Source organism: Mixophyes fleayi, chromosome 6 (assembly GCF_038048845.1).
Source record: "Mixophyes fleayi isolate aMixFle1 chromosome 6, aMixFle1.hap1, whole genome shotgun sequence".
Lineage (NCBI taxonomy): Eukaryota > Metazoa > Chordata > Amphibia > Anura > Limnodynastidae > Mixophyes > Mixophyes fleayi.
The window spans coordinates 145,810,160-145,831,786 of NC_134407.1; the positions used below are offsets into that span (position 1 = coordinate 145,810,160).

General features: G+C 39.7%; 1 protein-coding gene across 1 annotated transcript in view; it reads right to left on the reverse strand.

Moving 5' to 3' along the window:
• The window catches only part of NTSR1 (neurotensin receptor 1), a 158,135-nt gene extending 148,280 nt beyond the window's left edge, over positions 1-9,855 (reverse strand). Inside the window, exon 1 of the mRNA XM_075176738.1 lies at positions 8,844-9,855. Within this exon, the coding sequence (XP_075032839.1) occupies positions 8,844-9,533 (690 nt within the window). The 5' untranslated portion in view covers positions 9,534-9,855. The remainder of the gene's footprint in view (positions 1-8,843) is intronic.
• Positions 9,856-21,627: the final 11,772 nt, after the last annotated feature.

The window sequence follows — 21,627 nt, forward strand, 5'->3', positions numbered from 1 at the left end:
ATAGTCTAGCACTCTTTTGTCCCTGTAATCTGTTTAGATAGTTACTATGCTGCTATCAATCAGGCACCTGATGTGTCTGTGATTCTCCTGCTAATATTGGTGATTCCGTTGTGCAGTCATACACACACACACACACACACACACACACACTGTGGTATACTGCTATCAATCAGGCACCTGATATGTCAGTTGATTCTCCCACTGAATATCGGTAGTGCCGTTTTTGCAGTAATACACACACACACACACACACACACGTTTAAGCTATTAAATAACCCATACACGGGTGGGTGATAGCACAATTACTAATTATTAATAGAGGTAGCAAGAAGTGATTGTTTACAGTAGCAGGGTAAACGCCGACGCGCGTTTCGCTACATGCTTTTTCAAGGCAACACTATATATGCTATATATGTCTGTGTTTAAACATGTGTATTCATGGTGCAATGAACAAAATTAGAATGGCTCACCAGGGCGTTTGCATGTAATATGGAAGGTATCAGTGCTGGAAAGGTGGCATTAGTTTGTTGATGGGACTTGTAAATGGAATAAGGTGCTTGGTGGGTTGTAAAGCAAACAGGACAATTGGATTGGTTGCTTATGGATTGTGTAATAATAACATATAACTAGGGTCAGACTCATCCTGTATTTGCTGTAAAACAGGGTTCTTTATGTTAAATAAATATATTTCTCAGAAGACGTGAGATTGATATCATATGCCTCTCCTTTCCTTACACTGCTTTGCTTACCACCTATATACTTTGCAGTACATACACATATATTAATGAAGTTTGGAAGCAATGCCTTACTGATGCCATACTATATAATGTTCTCTAATATTATTAGAAGCTACACTCATCTGAAGGAATAGCGATATACAGTACAGTACCATGGATTGCTGTTTTTGGAAGTGGCAGTGAGATTAGGCACAGAGGACAAGGGGATTTAATGATCAGTAAACCCAAACTAAAAATTGCCTTATATATACAACACCGCTCCCTCTTCATAACACAATTTATCTTACTAAAAGGTATATATATATATATATATATATATATATATATATATATATATATATGATCTATGTGTCAAAGTTTCCATACCTTCACAGGATTTGAAATGTGTATTTTATTTGTTATATAGCTGACACATATTAGGTAATATAATATTATCTTCAGCTGTGTTGTCCTTTCATATGAGGGACAGAGCTATGGGCAATATGTCATGTTGGTACATATAGGGGCGTAGCAATCCTCACTTCCAGTCCTCTTCCATGTGCTTTCTAAGGGTTGGGTACGGCTGCACGATGAGGAAATTTCCGACAGCGATTACACCTGCAAAAAAATAACGATTTCAACAAAAAACTACATAAATATTGACAGACTTCCAAAACGACTGTGCAGATATCCGATGGAGGCAAAGGATGGCAGCACCTCCTTCCGACTGGCCAGCTCTCCGGCACCACTGTCTGAAGTCAGTGCGACCTGACTGAATTAAAATTTAAAGCGCCAATGTCGGGACCACGCAGGTTAACTGCTTTAAAGCGCCAATGTCGGGACCACGCAGGTTAACTGCTTTAAAGCGGCAATGTCGGGACCATGCAGGTTAACTGCTTTAAATCGGCAATGTCAGGACCATGCAGGTTAACTGCTTAAACAGATAACCTGCCTGGTCCCGACATTAGGTCGCACTGACTTCAGACAATGGTGCCGGAGAGCTGGCCAGTCGGAAGGAGGTGCTGCCATCCTTTGGCTCCATCGGATTTCTGCACAGTCATTTTGGAGGTAAGTCTGTCAATATTTATGTAGTTTTTTGTTGAAATCGTTATTTATTTGCAGGTGTAATCGCTGTTGGATTTTTCATAGTCGCGGAAGCGATTACCACCGCTTTCTCAAGCAATTGCTGGTGAGCTTTTTTCTTTAGAATCCCATTCAAGTGAATTAAGAGCCATTTATTTAGAAGCATTTTAGGAATGCTTCTAAATATAGGATTATAGGAATATATCTAAAGCATCAAAGGCCTTCATATGGGTTCCCCCAAAACAGCTTGTCTGGAATGGTCTAAACTGTAACGGTTCTGCTTGTTGCCTTGTTCTGCAGTTACTTATTTACATGTAATTCTCTGATACCGGAGCCTGATTCATTAAGGAAAGGAAAGCAAAAAAATGATTAAGTTTGCACCTTGGTTGATTTATAGTTGGGATAGGGCATGTTCTAGATCAACTTTATATTTCAGTGTAAAAATAAAGCTATCAAGTATTTGTGTGCTATATGAAAAAGCAGCCAGTATTTAACTTATGTGCAAAATAATAAACTAATTTGCACCCCTTGCATTGTAACATGGTTTGTCCATGAGAAAACTTACTCCTTTTTTTGCCTTACTTTCTGTAATGAATCAGGCCCTACATATGTTTGAAGATATACTTTAGAATTATGTGTATTCCTGCATTAATTGGACCTAGCGTACTGTAATGTCAAGTGGCAGCTGGCACCCTCATAGATATCCTTAAATTCCGCTGACACTGACATCTTATTGTTACTCTACAATTCTGTCCTTTCTATCATAAAATTTCCTTTCTGTGATCCTCAGCGATGCCAACATCTCCTACAGAATCTTCTCCTTCCAGCACATCATAGCTGTTCTCTCGTTGTCAAATGGTAATCTCTCCCGAGTTAAATTCTTATGTTGGCACTTAATCATGATGTAAATCTGTCTCTTTGATCATGGATTTAGGAAACAGAAAGCAATTAACATAGATATGTCTATTAGATAGAATCCACGCGCTGAGCCAGATTACAAGACTGCCACGTGTAGAAGCTTAGGCAGAAGCGTTACAGAAATTAAACAGTTGTTACTGTATCTCCCAGCGCTATATGGGTGATTTGGGGATTAATAGTTTCAGCGCCAAAATGTTTCAAATTTTTAGTAGACTACAACTCCCAGAATGATTTGCTTGCCAAAGTGTTATAATAAATGATAATAAACCAAGCTCCTTGTTTATGTACATTTGCACACATGAGCATTTCTTTCCACACAAAAACTTATATGTGTGTATTGCTTTATTTCTGTTATGCATTTAACTGGAGATGTGGCACACATTGGTGGGGTCAGTTTTTAGACTCATTACACTAAGGTGTCAGCATATATTATAACTATTTTCAGGTGAGGATGTCTGTGTACTCCCATGTATGAATTGTATGCACTAGTTTGTTGATTCAGTAAATAGCATTGCATTTAATTCCATGACTGGGGTCCAGCGTAAAACATGAAACAACACCAAAAGCGCACAACTGTTTTTTTGTGCATTAAGGGGCTCATGTCTTGTCGAACGTATGTCCGAAACAGAAGCGCAAAATGCGCATTTCTGTATTGCGCAAGCGCGGTATAAAGGAGTTCATGCAGACTGAGTCATAGCTCTACATGTAGAGAGGTGGAATGGGAGAGGGAGTGGTGGGCTGGCGTAGCTATGTAGAGTAGGAAGCAGGTGCAGTTATACATCATAGGAGGTGTATCTGCAACACCTGCTTTTCCCCTAGTATCATCAGCAGGGATCTAACAACTGTATAAAAAAGAAAACCAATTTATTTAATTTTTTTTAAAAGGGCGAGCATCTGCCCCCTAGAAACCCCAGAAAAGGCAAGATCCTCTATATGGGATAAAATTATTGTGCCAAATGAAGTGTGGCAGATACAGCACCAGTGTGTCACCAGTCCTGGCTGTCATAGCCTAGTGCTGGTTATAATAATATCGGGAGGGACCCCATGCCCCCTCCTCCCTCCACAATTTTGTCAAGTCTCTGGCTTATAGGCCATAACATATGATGCAGTTAAAGAGTATCCTATGGTTTTATAGTATGATATCTCAGAGAAATCTGCACATTTTGCATGGTATGCAGAGTCGCATGTATTTAAAGATATGTGCACTTCTAAATAACATTTACATTACGTCTTGTATATGACATAATTTACGTTTACATATTGAGCGTAAATTACATCCAATTCTACTTAAGGCCCCAAAAGTGCTTTTCATGCACTCAACAGATAGACTGAACAAAACCTACTGAGTACATGAAAGACACATAAAAAAAACTATGGACAGCTTACAAAAGCTTATATAAACATTCACGTTCACTTTGAGGGCTCATTCAGATATCAGCGCTAATCTACACTGTGCAGGAGGAGCTGTTTGTTCACCCCACTGTCAGCACAGCACAACAGCAATGCTGTGAGAACAAGTCTAATTAACTTTTAATGTGCTTTTCAGGTGCTGAACAGGACTCTATTGACTTAAATGGAATACTCCAAGATCACTTCATTTGGCAGAAGAATTTCACTCCATAGATAGGAATATGCATTTACTTTGCCACGTTATGAAATAAAGTCAAATGCTTCTTTTTATTTAGATGATTGATTGCCTTGATGGAAGATATCGCTATGAGTGCTGTGCTGCCAACAAGTTACGTTTGGAAGATATGTGCTCATTCAAAGTCTACATGTCATGTTCAGAACAGTAGGCTATTATGCCACAAGCAAACCTGGTGGTTACCCTAGCAGCCTCTTTGTTACATATACAATACTGCAAATCTGCCTCTAGCAGCGGAGTAAAGACCTCATCGACATGCTGCGATTTCACCAACCAGCAGCGGATTATATGACTTAGATCTGCGCTAAATGTCAAAAACAAAAATATAATGTATGTGTCCTGCTCCCAAAAGCCATCACAGCTGTGAAGAGCAGATTACTGGAAGCTTATGCATAAAGATAGAACCTTTAATTTTCTATAGATTTATTTATTCATGATGCTCTTTAAAGATGTGTAGCTGACGACCTGCACTTCTATTTCCAAGTGAATGCTTTGCTGCTAAAATTATGTAAATTTGCAGATAATACTGGAATTACCTGCCATACTGTGCTAAACTGTTTTCTGCTCACACTTAAAGGAGGTTTCCAATTACACTAGCTTATTAGGTAATATATACATATATATATATATATATATATATATATATATATATATATATATATATATATATATGAATTATAGGGGGTATATTTACTAAACTGCGGGTTTGAAAGATGGAGATGTTGCCTATAGCAACCAATCAGATTCTAGTTCTCATTTATTTAGTACATTCTACAAAATGACAGCTAGAATCTGATTGGTTGCTATAGGCAACATCTCCACATTTTCAAACCCGCAGTTTAGTTAATATACCCCTAGAAATTAAATATTTCCAAGTGTCCACTTTGCAATCTGGGCCACCAGGACACAGAGACAGAACTAGCAAGCTCTGGGTCCCGATGCAGCGAAGGAGGAGGAGGGATCCGGGGCCCATAGCTCGCTAGTTCCGACCTTCTGCATCTGCCATGCAGCGTGCCTCATTATCTCCATATATCCGCACCTGCTGCACCAATGGTAGTTCCGCCACTGTCAGGACAAATAGTACCTTGTATACTTGTATTGGTTTCTGCCAGTGTGTAATTTAAATATGGGCTGCTCAAGTTTCCTAACTGCACCCACAAGGGTACATTTGCTGGACTTCAGTCTTCAGCAATCAAAATACATAGAGAAATGAGAATGAATTATGAGTATGAGTGACAGGTAAGAGATATAGCATAGCAGCAACCAAGGTCAGGGGTTGTAGTTCTGAAACACATAGATGATTTCTGACAAATAAAAACACTGGTTTTATATTTTAATTTATTCTAAGAGAGTAGTTTCTGTTCAGATATCCTTTTCTACATCCAAAGAACCGTCAACTACCTTATTGCATGCGGCACAATTACAACTGCTGAAAAAGTAATCACTACCTCCTCATTAAATCACATCCAGCAGCCATGTAAGGCTACATAACTGATCGTTCAAGTGAGGTAGCTAATGATGACACTAGTAAGATCTCTGACGTTATCCATCAAGTGATATAAAAGTCCAATTTGTGTATTTACTATAACCTGTTCCCAGTAGTCTAATATTTAATGTAGTATATCACCCTTCTAGTTTTCAGGTACTGACCAGTAATTAAGATATGTCCCAGCTACTTGCTAATTTTCATGGAGACTGAGCAATAATAAGTGTATGTGGGAGATTACCTCTACCGGTCTGCCGTGTTATCTCCAAACTGTCAGTGCCAACCAGTTTTCCCACAGGCAGCTTGAGCTGTCTCCCCTCTGGCTCAATCTTTTATCACCAATGCTACATACAGAGGATATATGTCTCTCACCGGTCTCTTCTTTATGTGTATACAGAGATATATACACCTCACAGGTCCCTTCGCCATGTGTACAGAGATATACACCTCACAGGTCTCTTCTTCATGTGTACAGAGATATATACACCTCCCAGGTCACTTCTTCATGTGTACAGAGATATATACACCTCACAGGTCTCTTCTTCATGTGTACAGAGATATATACACCTCACAGGTCTCTTCTTCATGTGTACAGATATATATACACCTCACAGGTCTCTTCTTCATGTGTACAGAGATATATACATACAACTCACAGGTCTCTTCTTCATGTGTACAGATATATACACCTCACATGTCTCTTCTTCATGTGTACAGAGATATATACAGTTCACATGTATCTTCTTCATGTGTACAGAGATATATACACCTCACATGTATCTTCTTCATGTGTACAGAGATATATACACCTCACAGGTCTCTTCTTCATGTGTACAGAGATATATACCTCACAGGTCTCTTCTTCATGTGTACAGAGATATATACACCTCACAGGTCTCTTCTTCATGTGTACAGAGATATATATACACCTCACAGGTCTCTTTTTCATGTGTACAGAGATATATACACCTCACAGGTCTCTTCTTCATGTGTACAGAGATATATTCACCTCACAGGTCTCTTCTTCATATGTACAGAGATATATACACCTCACAGGTCTCTTCTTCATGTGTACAGAGATATTTATAAATCTTAGAGGTCTCTTCTTCAAATATATATATATTCATGTGTTCATAAATATACATTACTGCTCTCTTTTTCAAATTCACATACATTTTCACTCAGCCTTGTGTTTTTAGCACAATATGTCTGGTTATAAAACTAGTAATCACCAAATCACATATATTATCTGAGTAAAGATATTCTTAGCACAAGCATTACATTAATATATCAGTCACTTACATAAACCATAGATTTATAGTCATATTAACCCATTAATAGGGGGAGAGGACCTAGGACTTGAGCACTGGCTGCTCATCACCATCAGTGATGGCTGACATGGTAACATAGTGACATCTGACTCTGTGATGTGTTGCCATGGGGAATAACTGTAGATGTATACTCACAAATATGAAAGTGTCAAGGTATTATCTGAGGAACGGTAACAGAAAAAGGAGAGGACACAGAGAGATGGGCAGAGTGACAGAGCTCAAACATCTCAACACTGCTGATATTCATTTTTTTAAAAAACAAATAATTCCAAACTAGAAATAAAAGCAGTAATTGGGTACAGTGAATGGGTAAATATCTCCTGACCCATAATATATAACTTAATTGTTCAATATTGTTTCCAGAAATATTCCCCAGATAATAGTATGATTTGCACATTTTGATAACTGTTCCGCTGCCTTATGTTTGAAAAGCAAAATATAATTTCTGCAGCACTTAGTGTTAACTGTCAGAACTTGATATTGATTGGTGGATATTATTTTTTTAACAACTACAAGAAATAGCTGTGCAATTGCGAGAACCTTACCTCTCTGTCTGTATGTATTACCCAGTATTGTTTTATTAATGTTTGTTCCCAATTGTAAATGGCTACGGAATTTGCTGGCGCTATATAAATAAATGTTGATGAAATGTTGATGATGATTATCAGACACTTGTTAAAAAAGATTATTTATTATGGCGATACATCATATTCAAATTAAGATATTGTTAGCTTCACGCTGCTGTGTATACCTACCAAAATGACATTCTATACACTAATGAGCATATTTTGTGTAGATGTATTATTAAATATATGCAGCAAGTATACCAATGATAAAAACAAAATATCTGCTGTAGAATTTCCTTTGGGACTGAACTGTCAATCACCTTAGTTGTTCTCTAATGACAGGAACTGCAGATTTTCCCTTTTCTAAATATCTATTGTTGCTAGCAAGTTTTTTTTTATCATAAATGATTTGTTAGCTAATTTATTAATATCTGGCCTGGCAATAGATGAAGTGAACAACAAACAAGACATCTCAAACACCCAAAGTCAAAAAATTACGATATATCTTCCACAGTGTATTTTCCATCCAAATACTGTGGCATACTAACAAAATCTGATTACTCTTATGTGACTAATGTGAATATAAATTGAAAAGCTATTTGATACTAAGCTTATGGGAACATTTAGGGGTTTATAGCAAGGATAAAAGAATGATATGTGTGTAAGAAAATTGTGCAGGAATGCTTACATCATAAAGTTTAAAGTGTTTCAGTCTAGCCAATAGGTTTGCAACAAATATACATTTAACCTGTCATGTCCGAAATTGGAGGTTTTTTTGCAGATTTAAAAGGAGATTCAATCCTAACAACATGTCATATTGCTAAAGATCTCACAATATTAAAACCATTCCTAAAAAGTCGTGTGAACTTCAAATATAATTAACTTTTAATAATGCATTGGACCTAACGCAAACGAGGTTAAAATTACAGCAAAAACTGCCTTTAAGGGGTTAAAACTGTCTGTAGTCTTTGTCGGGTGAAATGAACAAGCAAATGTCAGATATGTCCAGTTGAGGAGGGACAAGTTATATACACGGTAAGCACACATAGCAAATAGTGTAGACATCAAGGTGAATTTCACCAAATTGGGTTTACTCACCTGGATGACAGTTTTGAAGGTGGACATGTCCACAATTCTAGTGCAGACGAGATCGTTTGGGTCCTGTACACCTAAGTAATAGATTTCCCCCATGGTGAATATCATCGGAGTGGCCAAAAGAAAAGAAGCCACCCAGATAAACGTGATGAGTTTCTTAGTCCTGCTTCTGGACATGATGCTCTTGGCTTTGAATGGATGGCACATGGCCATGTACCTCTCCACACTGAGGCTGGCGATGTTGAGGGCAGTGGCATAGGTACAGGCATCTCTTAGGAAGTAATAACCCTTGCACACCGCGTTCCCAAACGCCCAGGGGTGATGGACCCAGATGAAGTTGTACAGCTCTATGGGCATGCTGAGGAGAAGTATGAGCAGGTCAGAAAGGGCCAGGCTCGCCAGGTGATAGTGGACAGTGCTCTGCAGGTTCTGGAGAGACTTTTTCCTCACCAGAGTGTACGCAGTGATGGAGTTCCCTGTGCAGCCCACAACGAAGAGGAACAGATAGATGATGGTGACCAGGATTTTTGAATAGATGTCTGTGTTGACATCCAAGTCGCTCTCCGACATAATATGCCGCATGGAAATGTTAGAGAGGTTCATAACCACTGTAGTGGAGAGCACAGAGTCCTGCGCCTCACGATACAGCGCTTCTTCCGCCAGAGGAACCTGGAGAGTTGCGTTAAAGCGCATGGTGTAAAGTAAGGGATTGAGCAGAAGCTGCGCTGCGGCTGTAGGTACGAGAGCTCAATCTCTACCTCTGTGACTTCTCAGATGTGCAGGTCAAGATGTCACTAGAGCGGAGTTGGAAAGGTAAATAAGACTAACCACAAAGCACAGAGCAGACATGTATCACTGAGCTGTAGTCAGGAGAAACATCTCACCGCCAAGAAATCTGCAACTCTATAGAGCATCAACACTTGGTATGCAGAGACTCTGATTTTTTTACTTTCTCCTTCTCTCCTTTCTGTCTCTGTCCCTCCCTGGTTCCATAGTCGTCTTAATCTTTTCATTCACAGAACCTGCCTCCTTTAGCCCACTCACATATTCCTCCCCAGCCCCACCCCTTACTGCATATTTTCTTTCTGAGTGCTTTCCCCTTGTAATGCACAGGCTCTCTCTTTTCTTCTATATTCTCTGATTTATCTTCTGTTACACTCAATCTGTATCACCTCTGATTCATTTATTCATTTTTATTTCACTATCTGTAACCCTGTTCCAATGCATGAAGCCAGAGACAGGTAAGTGTAGCAGGAGCAGGATATGAAGCTTAATGGCACAAATAAATTCTGTGCCATTATACATTGTGACTTTTTTTTGTTATACACCTGTGTTAAAATAGTGTGATAAATAAAAATGCTGTAATAACAAAAATATATTATATTTATATAATATTATATTTTAGCTATCATCCCCATTTCATCTCTTTAATTTATTAAACTTTAATTTCATCTAAGAATTATGAGTCATGGTTAAAATCTTCTGGCACATCCAGGCTACAACTATGACACAAATCAATAGTTTGTTAGATACAAACAAACAAACATAGGTATAGATCTATACAGTGTGCACTTGTGTATCTGTAGTCCTGTATAAATGTATGTATGCTGAAATTGAAGGTCAGTGGTAATCTTAAATTGCTGTGCAGCATGTTGCAGCAAAGGGTTAATCTTCCGTGGAGAAACATGCAGTCCAGATCAGTGTCAGGGTCAATGGGAGAAAACAATTATAAATGACTAAAACACCAAGGTGTACCCCTTTCCCCTCTCTAGAACTGGCAAAACCCTCACCGACCATGACATGGAAATGCCACACTGGTAGTTGTGCTTTTAAATAGCCTCACATGCCTTCAAATGTCTTGTGTCTGCCAAGAGAGTAATTTTGTATATAGTCCTGGTATGATGAGGTCTGTGGGTTGGTATGTAGTAACATATTTCATGTCACTAGTTATCTGCTCACTGTAAATAAGGTTATAAATAAGGTTATAGTGCACAATTTCATCAAGATCGCAGAGAAGGACTTGAAATATGGGAAACTGAGAGGAATCCAAGGCTATTTATGGTGAATCAATGCTTGGGACAGAAAATCAGCATGGTAAGTGTGAATTAGTTGATTGATTAGTGTGACTGGATCACTTATAAATAACTTATTTGTGACTGGATCACATAGAAATAATTTATTGTAGAAATGTATTTCAATCAGAGGTGCAGGCATAAATGTATAATTTGAAATGCACTAATCGTGTTACATTAGGATGTGTTTTGTATGAAAGTGTCATTGTTTGGGTTTGTAACTTTGCTAGAGGAACTCTGTTTGTTAATAGTAGGAAATGCTAAGTAAGTCTTTATGTGAAATGACAAACACCTGTTTAGCCTGTATACCCAGGTAAGAAGTATATATGCCGGTAAGGAGTCCAATGGTGGCAGCATTTGTAAGCCCCTCCTACTATGGTTTGAGGGCGCATTTAGGATAACGAAAGGGAACGGTGGCAAAGTAGGTCCAGCCGATTCCCAGCAACAACAGACAGGGTGGCATCGGCGGTCCATCCGGTCACAATTGGCTAACAGCTATGGAGTATAAGTGAAAGTAAATTGAGAAACATGAAACAAAGGTAATTTGCATTAATGACAGAAAATTGATTGATAGACAGTATTCTCATTTAGTATAGGAGCTGACAGTCACTTTATCTCTTATTCCTCTGTTTCTATGCATCTGCAGACTTGTTAGTGTACTCACATGCCTCCTGATAATGACTATCTACACTCATAGCTACACTCAGGGAAGTAGCCTTAACCCTTCCAGGTGCCTCTCAAGCAAACCTACATGCTCACAGCTCTTGACCAACATAGGGCCTGATGTTAAGTTAGGAGTAAATTTGCACCTTAACAAAACCATTTTGCATTTGGGGGAGGCATTCTAGAGCAGGATTGTCCAACCCGCGGCCCGCGGGCCGCATGCGGCCCAGCACGCCTGAGAATGTGGCCCAGAAGGAGTTTTGGTTGTGGCAAGGGGGCAGCACTGTTAATGGAAAAAAAAAATCCTACAAAAAAAAGAAAAGAAAATACTTACCTTGCGGTCACGTCAGCTGGTACTCCGGCTCCCTCCCTTGTCTCCTCCTCTGTGCGGTGTTCACATTGAATGTTAGGCGTGATGTCATCACGCCCAACATACATTGCGGAGCGCAGCACAGAGGAGTCACCCGCTCGAGAAGAACAATCAGCAGCACAGAATTGGAGAAGAGAAGAGGACAGGAGAACAAGCCGATTAAAAGGTAAGTTAAGGGGGATTTTTTTTATTATTTCAAGGGACGCTGACCAGTGAATAAGTCACCTTGTCCTGGAGCATCATGGACCTTATCTCCCTGCTACATACTTCTACTTGTAATACTAATAGGGCATTATATATTATTCTGTTTGGCCCATTAGAATTTGCTATCCCTTAACTAACATAGTGGTGTAATTAGCAAAACAGGTCACAATTTGGGGTCACAGTGATGTATATGTCAGGTACCGCAGGCCTGGTCAGGGCACCCTGATATACAATGCCTGGCTTAAATGCACTTTATTGATATTGCATCGAAACAATACAAAAAGTGATTATAATATAATAACTAGAGAGGATTTTTTGCACAGGGCGATTGAAAGGTAAGTATAGGGGGATTTGAAAAAAAAGTGATATATATATATATATATATATATATATATCACTTTTTTTCTTATATATATATGTTAACTATGTTTTCTATGGTTTTAGTGTATCTTATGTGCGGCCCAAAGCAACTCGTCGTCTTCCAATGTGGCCCAGGGAAGCTAAAAGGTTGGACACCCCTGTTCTAGAGCTTCCATCTTGGAACTCTTGAAACGGACACGATTCCAACCTAAATTGGAACTACAGCAAAATCTAAAAACTAAGCTTCCCTGAGGTCCTGTGAACTCCCTAAGCATGGCTCACATAACACACCTTATAAGTCACAAGGGACATGACACCCGCCACGGGTGGCCTTAAACATGGCACTGAGACTGCAAATGGTCAGGGCAGCACGGTGTCTTAGTGGTTAGCACTTCTGCCTCACAGCACTGGGGTCATGAGTTCGATTCCTGACCATGGCCTTATCTGTGTGGAGTTTGTATGTTCTCCCCGTGTTTGCATGGATTTCCTCCTGGTGCTCCAGTTTCCTCCCACACGCCAAACACATACTAGTAGGTTAATTGGTTACTTTCAAATTGACCATAGTTTCTCTCTGTCTGTCTGTGTATGCTCAGGAATTTAGACTGTAAGTTCCAATGGAGCAGAGACTGATGTGAGTGAGTTCTCTGTATAGCGCTATGGAATTAGTGGCGCTTTATAAATAGCTGCTGATGATGATGGTCAACTTACTGTATAAAGCTACACCTTGTCTGCATGTCACTAATGCACACATAGCCATATAACAGATTTCACAACAGGGTTTTTTGAAAAGGGGTTCTAACCATGTCTATGCTACCATTGTAGCGACTATTTTCCGCATTTAATCCCGTTACAGAGTTCGCTTACAAACCTGTAGGTGCTGTATCATAAGCCCCTTTCTGCTATTGTTCCCTGGCCTGAAAGCTGCTGATTGAATGGGACAGCAAATCATTATATTACACCGCAAATCAGGATGACAGATAAAGCCCTAATAAGTAAATGTCAGGGTATGTGTTAGACAATGAAGACAGCAAATCAAGACAGAATCAAGACAGATTCCTGATGAGTGACTGTAAACTAGGGTAAAGTACAGCAGGTCAGGGTGAGAGAGAGAATCTGGATGAGTATTCGAAAATATGGATTGCAGCATATATTGGCAAGTGATTAAATCTCCAAACAGGTAGCAGTGTGAGGAATTCACAACGCATTCAGAACAGTATTTTGGGAAATGGATGCAAATGAAAACAAGGGACAGTAAATCACATAACAGTCAGGTAATCAGAATGATAGACAGCTAATCACAGTGATGGGCAGAGTATCAGGCTCTAATGTGCAGTTATGTTCCTTGATATAGAATAACAATGTGAATAAAAGTTAAATGTCAGGAATAAATAAATTCATTCACATATTTAGGTATGCATTTTTCGTTCATCTACATTTTAAAATATACATTTCAAAACTGAAATATTTCCTGATGCTTTAAAAAAGGTCATCATAGACTGTGTAGGGCATAAAATGAGACTAATTAACAGAGCAGTAAAAATAAAATGAGATAAAATGACAGTGAAGAATAGCAACATGTGGAATAAACTAGAACAACCACTGAATTCAGAAAACAGTACAGGGCATAAACTCCAGTTGTTAAACCTTTCTAGTTGCTGCTGTCTGATTGTAATTACTGTATGTAACAATCATACACTGGGGCTCTATAAACCTTAGCCACCAATTTGTGCAGAGATAGCTGAACAGCTAGTCAATAGAAACAGTTGTCTTAGGCACCAATAAGTCAGTGGACTCAGTTTATCAGTAGGTAAAAAAGATTGTCATCTAACTTAGTTGTCCATAAGGCCACATTTTTTTATTAGCAGCTTTTACCTAGTCATAATATTAAGAGGTGATGGTGGTAAGATCCTACCTGTACTTTTCTGCATTACATACAGATTAGTTAAGTATTTAACCCAGCGGTTCCCAAAGTGTGCGCCGTGGCTCCCAGGGGTGCCACGGCGCTGCCACAGGGGTGCCGCGGCCAAGAAAAACAAAACAAAAGAAAAAAAAATGTACCTATCCGGCAGCACCCGGGACCCAGCATCCTCCTCCCTCCTCACTGAATGTCATCACGCCCGACATATTCAGTGAAAAGCGGCAGGAGAGAGGAAGATGCTGGGTCCCGGGCACTGCCGGATTGGTAAGAAGACAGAAGAAAAGACAGAAGAAATAGAAGAAAGAAGTCCAAGTATGGTAAGTAAAAAAACGGAGGGGAAATAGTAAAAGGAAACAGCATTCAGGGGCAAAAGAATTAAGGAGGGCACATAGTGTGTGGACGAAGGAGGGCACAGAGTGTGTGAACGAAGGAGGGCACAGAGTGTGTGGATGAAGCAGGGCACAGAGTGTGTGGATGAAGGGGGCACAGAGTGTGTGGACGAAGGAAGGCACATTGTGATCGTGAAGGGACACTGATGATTTTTGTACATATTGTTTGATTTTGTTTGATCTTATTCTTCTGAATATTAGCTGTAAATTATTCTTTGACAGAAATATAATTGAAAAAAATATATACAAATATTCTTTTCCCTTGGATTTATGTGTATTATTTTTGCAAACAACTTGCTAAGTATTTCTGTCCTGACCTAAATACTTATTATGTTATTTTGACCCAACTACTTATAAAACGGGACTGCTCTGTAATTATTTTGGAGGGGTGCCTTGAAAATATTAAGGAGCCTCTAAGGGTGCCGCGGGCTGAAAAAGTTTGGGAACCACTGATTTAACCCCTTTCATTTAGAAGATTTTAATGGCATTCTTGATAATGCTTTCTTGTGGCCACATGTTGGAATACCGGTAAATGGGTTAGAGTGGTGTAGATAGGTAGATATATAGGTTTGATAGAAGGGTTCTACATGCTCTTTTTTTTGCCTTAGACCCCATAGATTGATGACAGTCCTCTAGCTGTGGTAATGCATATATATATATATATATATATATATATATATATATATATATAAAAATAATCACAATTATTTGCTAGTACATCGTCTTTTAGGCTTTTTGGCTTATAGGACAACTCTTCATCAACAGCAGATCACTTATTAGTTGGTTTATTCAGCAGGATGGAATCACTGAAGAAGTAGCTTGTCTTTTCTCCAGCCACATAGACACTCAGGGCCATCAAGAGGAATTTGGGGCCCTGGTACAGCAACTTTTTGGCCCCCCTCCACACACAGCAGGTGAAGGGATGCGTGACGCCGCGCAGCAGCAGCGCTGTCGAGAGGGTGCGTGGTCACATAGTGATGGGGATGTGGCCAACATGGGCTGTTGCTGCGCCTCTTTACACATGACATTATGGGGGGGGGGGGGATTCAATTAGCCGCAATGTGTCTCTGGAACGTCCGTGAGACCCTATTGACAGAAATTTCTACTGTAATTGCCGGCAATGTGTGCGGCACGATGTCCGCACTCCACATCACAGACAATTGAATTCCCCCCATTATGTATTAAAATGGTGTTGCTCTCACTTACCTGTTATTGCAGCTTTCACAACCTGGTACTGGATTCTTGTCTGGATCCTGGAATGCTGGGACCTGTTTGGAAAATGTACATAAAATGTGGAAAATAATTAGTGAACACAGTACACAACACAGATCACGCAGTATATAATTATATAACAAGCAAAATATGTGTGAAAAAAATAATCATAGATATCTATATGTTTGGAATAATGAAACACAAGTGTAACTGTATAAGATAAATGGCTGCTTCTAGGGGCTCTGCAACCCCATACAAAGATAAATACACAATAAAAATTAAGAGGCGCTCAAAAACCCTTAAACATAAACTCAATAATGAAAATTTACTTACATTACATTACCATACTTACATACATACATAATTTTAAACTCCAAACTAATTTATTCATAAAGTAGCATGGGGTAGATTCAATTGCCGAGGATGTGGCACGCGGACATTGCGCTGTGCACATTGCTGGCAATTACAGCAGAAATCTCCGCCTTCAATAAAAGAATTATTATTTTATATATATATATATATATATATATATATATATATATATATATTTATATATGTATATGTGTGGTAGGTGCAACAGAAGGAGGGCGCAATAGTGATGTCAACAGATTATACTGAACAAAGTGGGTACAGAATAGGTTGGCATAAGGATGTGATACAAATCTCTGGGTTGGTATCCAACAATAACGTAGTTGAACCAGTTCACAAATCCAAACGCTAGACAGAATGTTCAAGCATGACAGTCACTGATGTAAGGATAGTCAATTTCTAATGCCACAGTATGAGGTGTGCTAGCTAACCATATGGAGCTCGTTGAACAGAAGTAATACTGTTTGCGATTCAACAGATAGACAGGATTAAGTGGAATTGCGTGTAACGATACAGTTCACCAGATAACAAATCAAATAGGTGGGAGCGTACCAGAAAGTAAAATAAAACCAGCTTATCTGTATCAGGGTCTCCGACAGGAAATCTCAGCTCCGTCTGGTGTGTCAGGAACAGGCAAAACAGCAACTGCAGTAACAGTAGTTCTTAGCCTCAGGCAGCCGTCCCCATACAGTCACCGCTCACAGTATGATTTAAAAGCTGCTTCCTCTCAGCAAACAGACAGGGTGGGTCTGATAGTCTTTTTTAGACTATCAGACCCACCCTGTCTGTTTGCTGAGAGGAAGCAGCTTTTAAATCATACTGTGAGCGGTGACTGTATGGGGACGGCTGCCTGAGGCTAAGAACTACTGTTACTGCAGTTGCTGTTTTGCCTGTTCCTGACACACCAGACGGAGCTGAGATTTCCTGTCGGAGACCCTGATACAGATAAGCTGGTTTTATTTTACTTTCTGGTACGCTCCCACCTATTTGATTTGTTATCTGGTGAACTGTATCGTTACACGCAATTCCACTTAATCCTGTCTATCTGTTGAATCGCAAACAGTATTACTTCTGTTCAACGAGCTCCATATGGTTAGCTAGCACACCTCATACTGTGGCATTAGAAATTGACTATCCTTACATCAGTGACTGTCATGCTTGAACATTCTGTCTAGCGTTTGGATTTGTGAACTGGTTCAACTACGTTATTGTTGGATACCAACCCAGAGATTTGTATCACATCCTTATGCCAACCTATTCTGTACCCACTTTGTTCAGTATAATCTGTTGACATCACTATTGCGCCCTCCTTCTGTTGCACCTACCACATCTATTTTCGGCCTTACCAGCCAGAGTTTTGAAGGAAGGCTGCCTCCTCACATGGAAGAGGTGTATATGTGGGTTTAACTTTATCACTTCATTTATACAATACTGCATTGAGCGCCAGTGTTTATATCTTGTTGTCTACATATGTATATGTGTATATATATATATTTATTTATATATGTATATATATATATATATGTGTATATACATATATATGTGTGTGTGTGTGTGTGTGTATATATACACACACACACACACGCGTGTGTGTTTTGAGCACCTCTTAATTATTAGCCCCTCCAGACACAGCAGTCTCCCCAAGACACAGCATAAGTCCCCCCCAAGACACAGGATAAGTCCCCCCAAAACACACAATAAGTCCCCCCAAGACACACCATAAGTCCCCCCAAGATTCAGCATAAGAGCCCCCAGATACAGCATGACCCCACCCCAGACACAGCATAACCCCACCCCAGACACAGCATAACTCCGCCCCAGACACATCAGAACCCCGCCAGGAAGCAGCCTACCCCCCCGCCCAGACATAGCCGAAGTCCCACCTGACACAGCATAACCCCCCCAGATACAGCCTAACCCCCCAGGTACAGCATAAGTCCTCCCAGACACAATATTAACCCCCCCCCCCCCAGACACAGCATAACCCTCCCATTACACAGCATAACCCCCCCATGACACAGCCTAAATGCCCCCTGACACAGCCTAAGCCCCCCAGACACAGCCTAACCCCACCAGATACAGCATACGTTCCTCCAGACACAACATACTATCCCCTAACAGAGCATACTTACCTAAGCTTTGCTGTGTTAGAGATGAAGCTCCTCCTCTTGCTCTGATGATGTCACACACTTTTTGGGGACTGGGAGCTGATCCCCACCCCAAAAAAAAAATTGCGTGCGCCACCCGCTGGGGAACTTTTTTTTTGGTAAGAATCATTTAAAAAAAAACAACCATATATATATATATATATATATATATATATATATATATATATTACCTGACTACGGGGCCTTAGCCCCCCAGACAGGCCGGGGCCAGATAATTTGTACCCGCCCCACCCCCCTCTCTGCGCTACTGTAGACATTGATCTTTATGTGTCAACCACAGGTACTGCTAGTCACAAGCACTGCACCTATTTTCTTCTGTGTCTTGACTAGATACAGATTTGCAGAATTTCTGGTAATCCTGCTTTTATATCCTGATTTTTTTAATCAGTTAAAAAGTGGAAACTGGCATGGGAGAGGAAAAACTGTCTTAATAATTGTGGTTAAGAAACATATCCAGACGCTGTGTTTAATATTGAGTAATATGTTTCCAAATAATGTCTGCATGTCTGCAATGTAATACTGTCTAACACATCTATTTATCAAGTCTATTACCGGATGTGGTGTCTGCACAGAAACCTCAGTGGGAAAGATTGTAGTCAGTCCCTCGGGTCAAACTCATAAGGCCTGAGTCATGAAGGAGAGCAAAGCAAATAAAAGGAGTTACTTTGCACCTTGGCAACGCCATATTGCATTGAGGGGGGGGGGGGGAGGGTAAATTATTTAAAATGTGGGTACATATTTATAGCTGGGGTGGGCATGTCCTAGACAACTTTATTTTTACACTGAAATTGAAAGTTTATCAAGTATTTGTGTGCAACATGACAAAAAAGCCAGTATTTTCTTTATGTACAAAATATTAAACTAATTTGCACCCCTTGCATTGTGATATGGTTTGCCAGGATCAAATTTACTCTTTTTTGCCTTGCTTAGGCCCATAGGGTTTAGGACCCAAGCTAGTCATCTGCAATATAGAATTGGCACCATATCACTTTATTTTCAAATATTTCACCATGTCCTCTAAACATAATTTGAAATTATCAACAGTATTTGGACTCCACAAACACTTCTCTGTTAATATTATGGAAGCTTTGTTTTTTTTATTCTGAATGAAATACTGTATATCCTTTGTAAATAAAATAAATAAATAAAATAAATGACCTTTACAAAATGATTGACACTCCAGACTTAATATTTGAGAGCATGGCCTTTGGTCACAATAATTGCAATCAACCACTTCCTAAAGCTTCCTGCACCTTACTCCTGGCAATGTGGCTTATTCTCAGGACCTGATTAAGGGTTCCAGCCGCCCTAGGCTAATACACCGTCCCCCGTCCCGTCCCCCGTGAACCAAGGTATGTGTGTGTATGTTATAATTGTGAGCCTATATATATATGAATGAATATATATATATATATATATATATGTATATATATACACACATACATACATATATATATATATATATATATATATATATATATATATATACAAGTTAACCCGTGCATGATACTCATGCATTCTAGTCAAATCAAGCTACTTAATGTGTTAAAAAGGTTCTTGTCATGCATTTGGGCCATAGCCCAGGCCTCCTCAGGGGAAGAGCGTTACTTCCCGATGTAAGCGCCCTTTTTTAACGTGGTTTTGTCCACATGTCACCACCTCATCATTCTTCTCCATCACCTCATCCTTCAACTTTATCGCCACATCTATCCAGATGTCTATCCAGACACAGGGATCTCTCTCAGCGGTCCTGAGTATCACACTCCTCTCACTCTGTCACCCCCGGCAACCACCAACCACTACCCACTGTCACCCCCGGCAACCACCAACCACTCCCAACTGTCACCCCCGGCAACCACCAACCACTCCCCACTGTCACCCCCAGCAACCACCAACCGCTCCCAACTGTCACTTCTCCTTCAAGAAATAAATATATATTTTTTTAAAATCTTTATAAACACTTTTAACAATTAACAAATTAAATGGACAAATTAAAAACATCTTAGTATACCAAATTTCAGCCCTTTCTGATTTTTTTTTTCCACACAAAGAATTTAGTAGGTCAGTGTATAACTCCGCCCAGCAGGTGGCGCTGCAGCTTGGTTTTATTTTTTCCACACACACACAGACAGACTAACACACGCCACTAAGCGTTTATATTATAGATATATATATTAGTGGTCAAAGTAATTATTTAGAATAGTTTTACAATGAAGATAGGAGAAGTAGAGTTAGACAAATTGTGTCATTCTCTCTTACCTGATCTTACAGCGTAGACTACCTGATGTTCTTTCTTGCTTGTTCTTGAAGCGTTGTTGTCAGTTGGCTTCTGGAAACTTGGAGTCCTGTATTGAAAATGTGCAAAAATTGTATTACAATGCAAAATGTTAACAAATTCTGAATGATTCATACACAAACGCAATGCTCCATTATAACCAAATAAAACAACCCCTTAGTACAGCTATATATAGACAATAAAAATATAAAAATTATTTATAATCATATACTAACATCTTTCAGCACTGTCTATCTAGTATTTAGTATTCTAGTGACCGCTGAAACCACAGAGAACATCCACATCACCGCTACACAATACAGAGATCCTGCCCCCCACAAGCTATTTCATCACCTCCTCCACAAGCCAATTCATCCCCCCTATCATTTTTATCAACCTGCACCAGACAGTTTATGACCCCCTATCCAATACATTATCCCCCCTCTAGCCAGTTTATTACCTCCCCATTGTCATTTCATTAAATCCAATTCATTAACCTCCCTCTTGCTAGTTCATTACTTCCCCATTGTCATTTCATTAATCCCCCCTATCCAATTCATTAACCCCCCCTCTAGCCAGTTCAATACCTCCCCATTGTAATTTCATTAATCCCCCCTATCCAATTCATAAATCCCCCCTCTAGCCTGTTTATTATCTCCCCATTGCCACTTTATTAATCCCCCCTCTAGCTATGCCCAGTCAACTCTTCCCCTCCACCTCTGATGTGTCACCCCCCTCCCCACCGATATTTAAGAAACTGCACTTACCCTGCTGTCTTCTGCCCCTC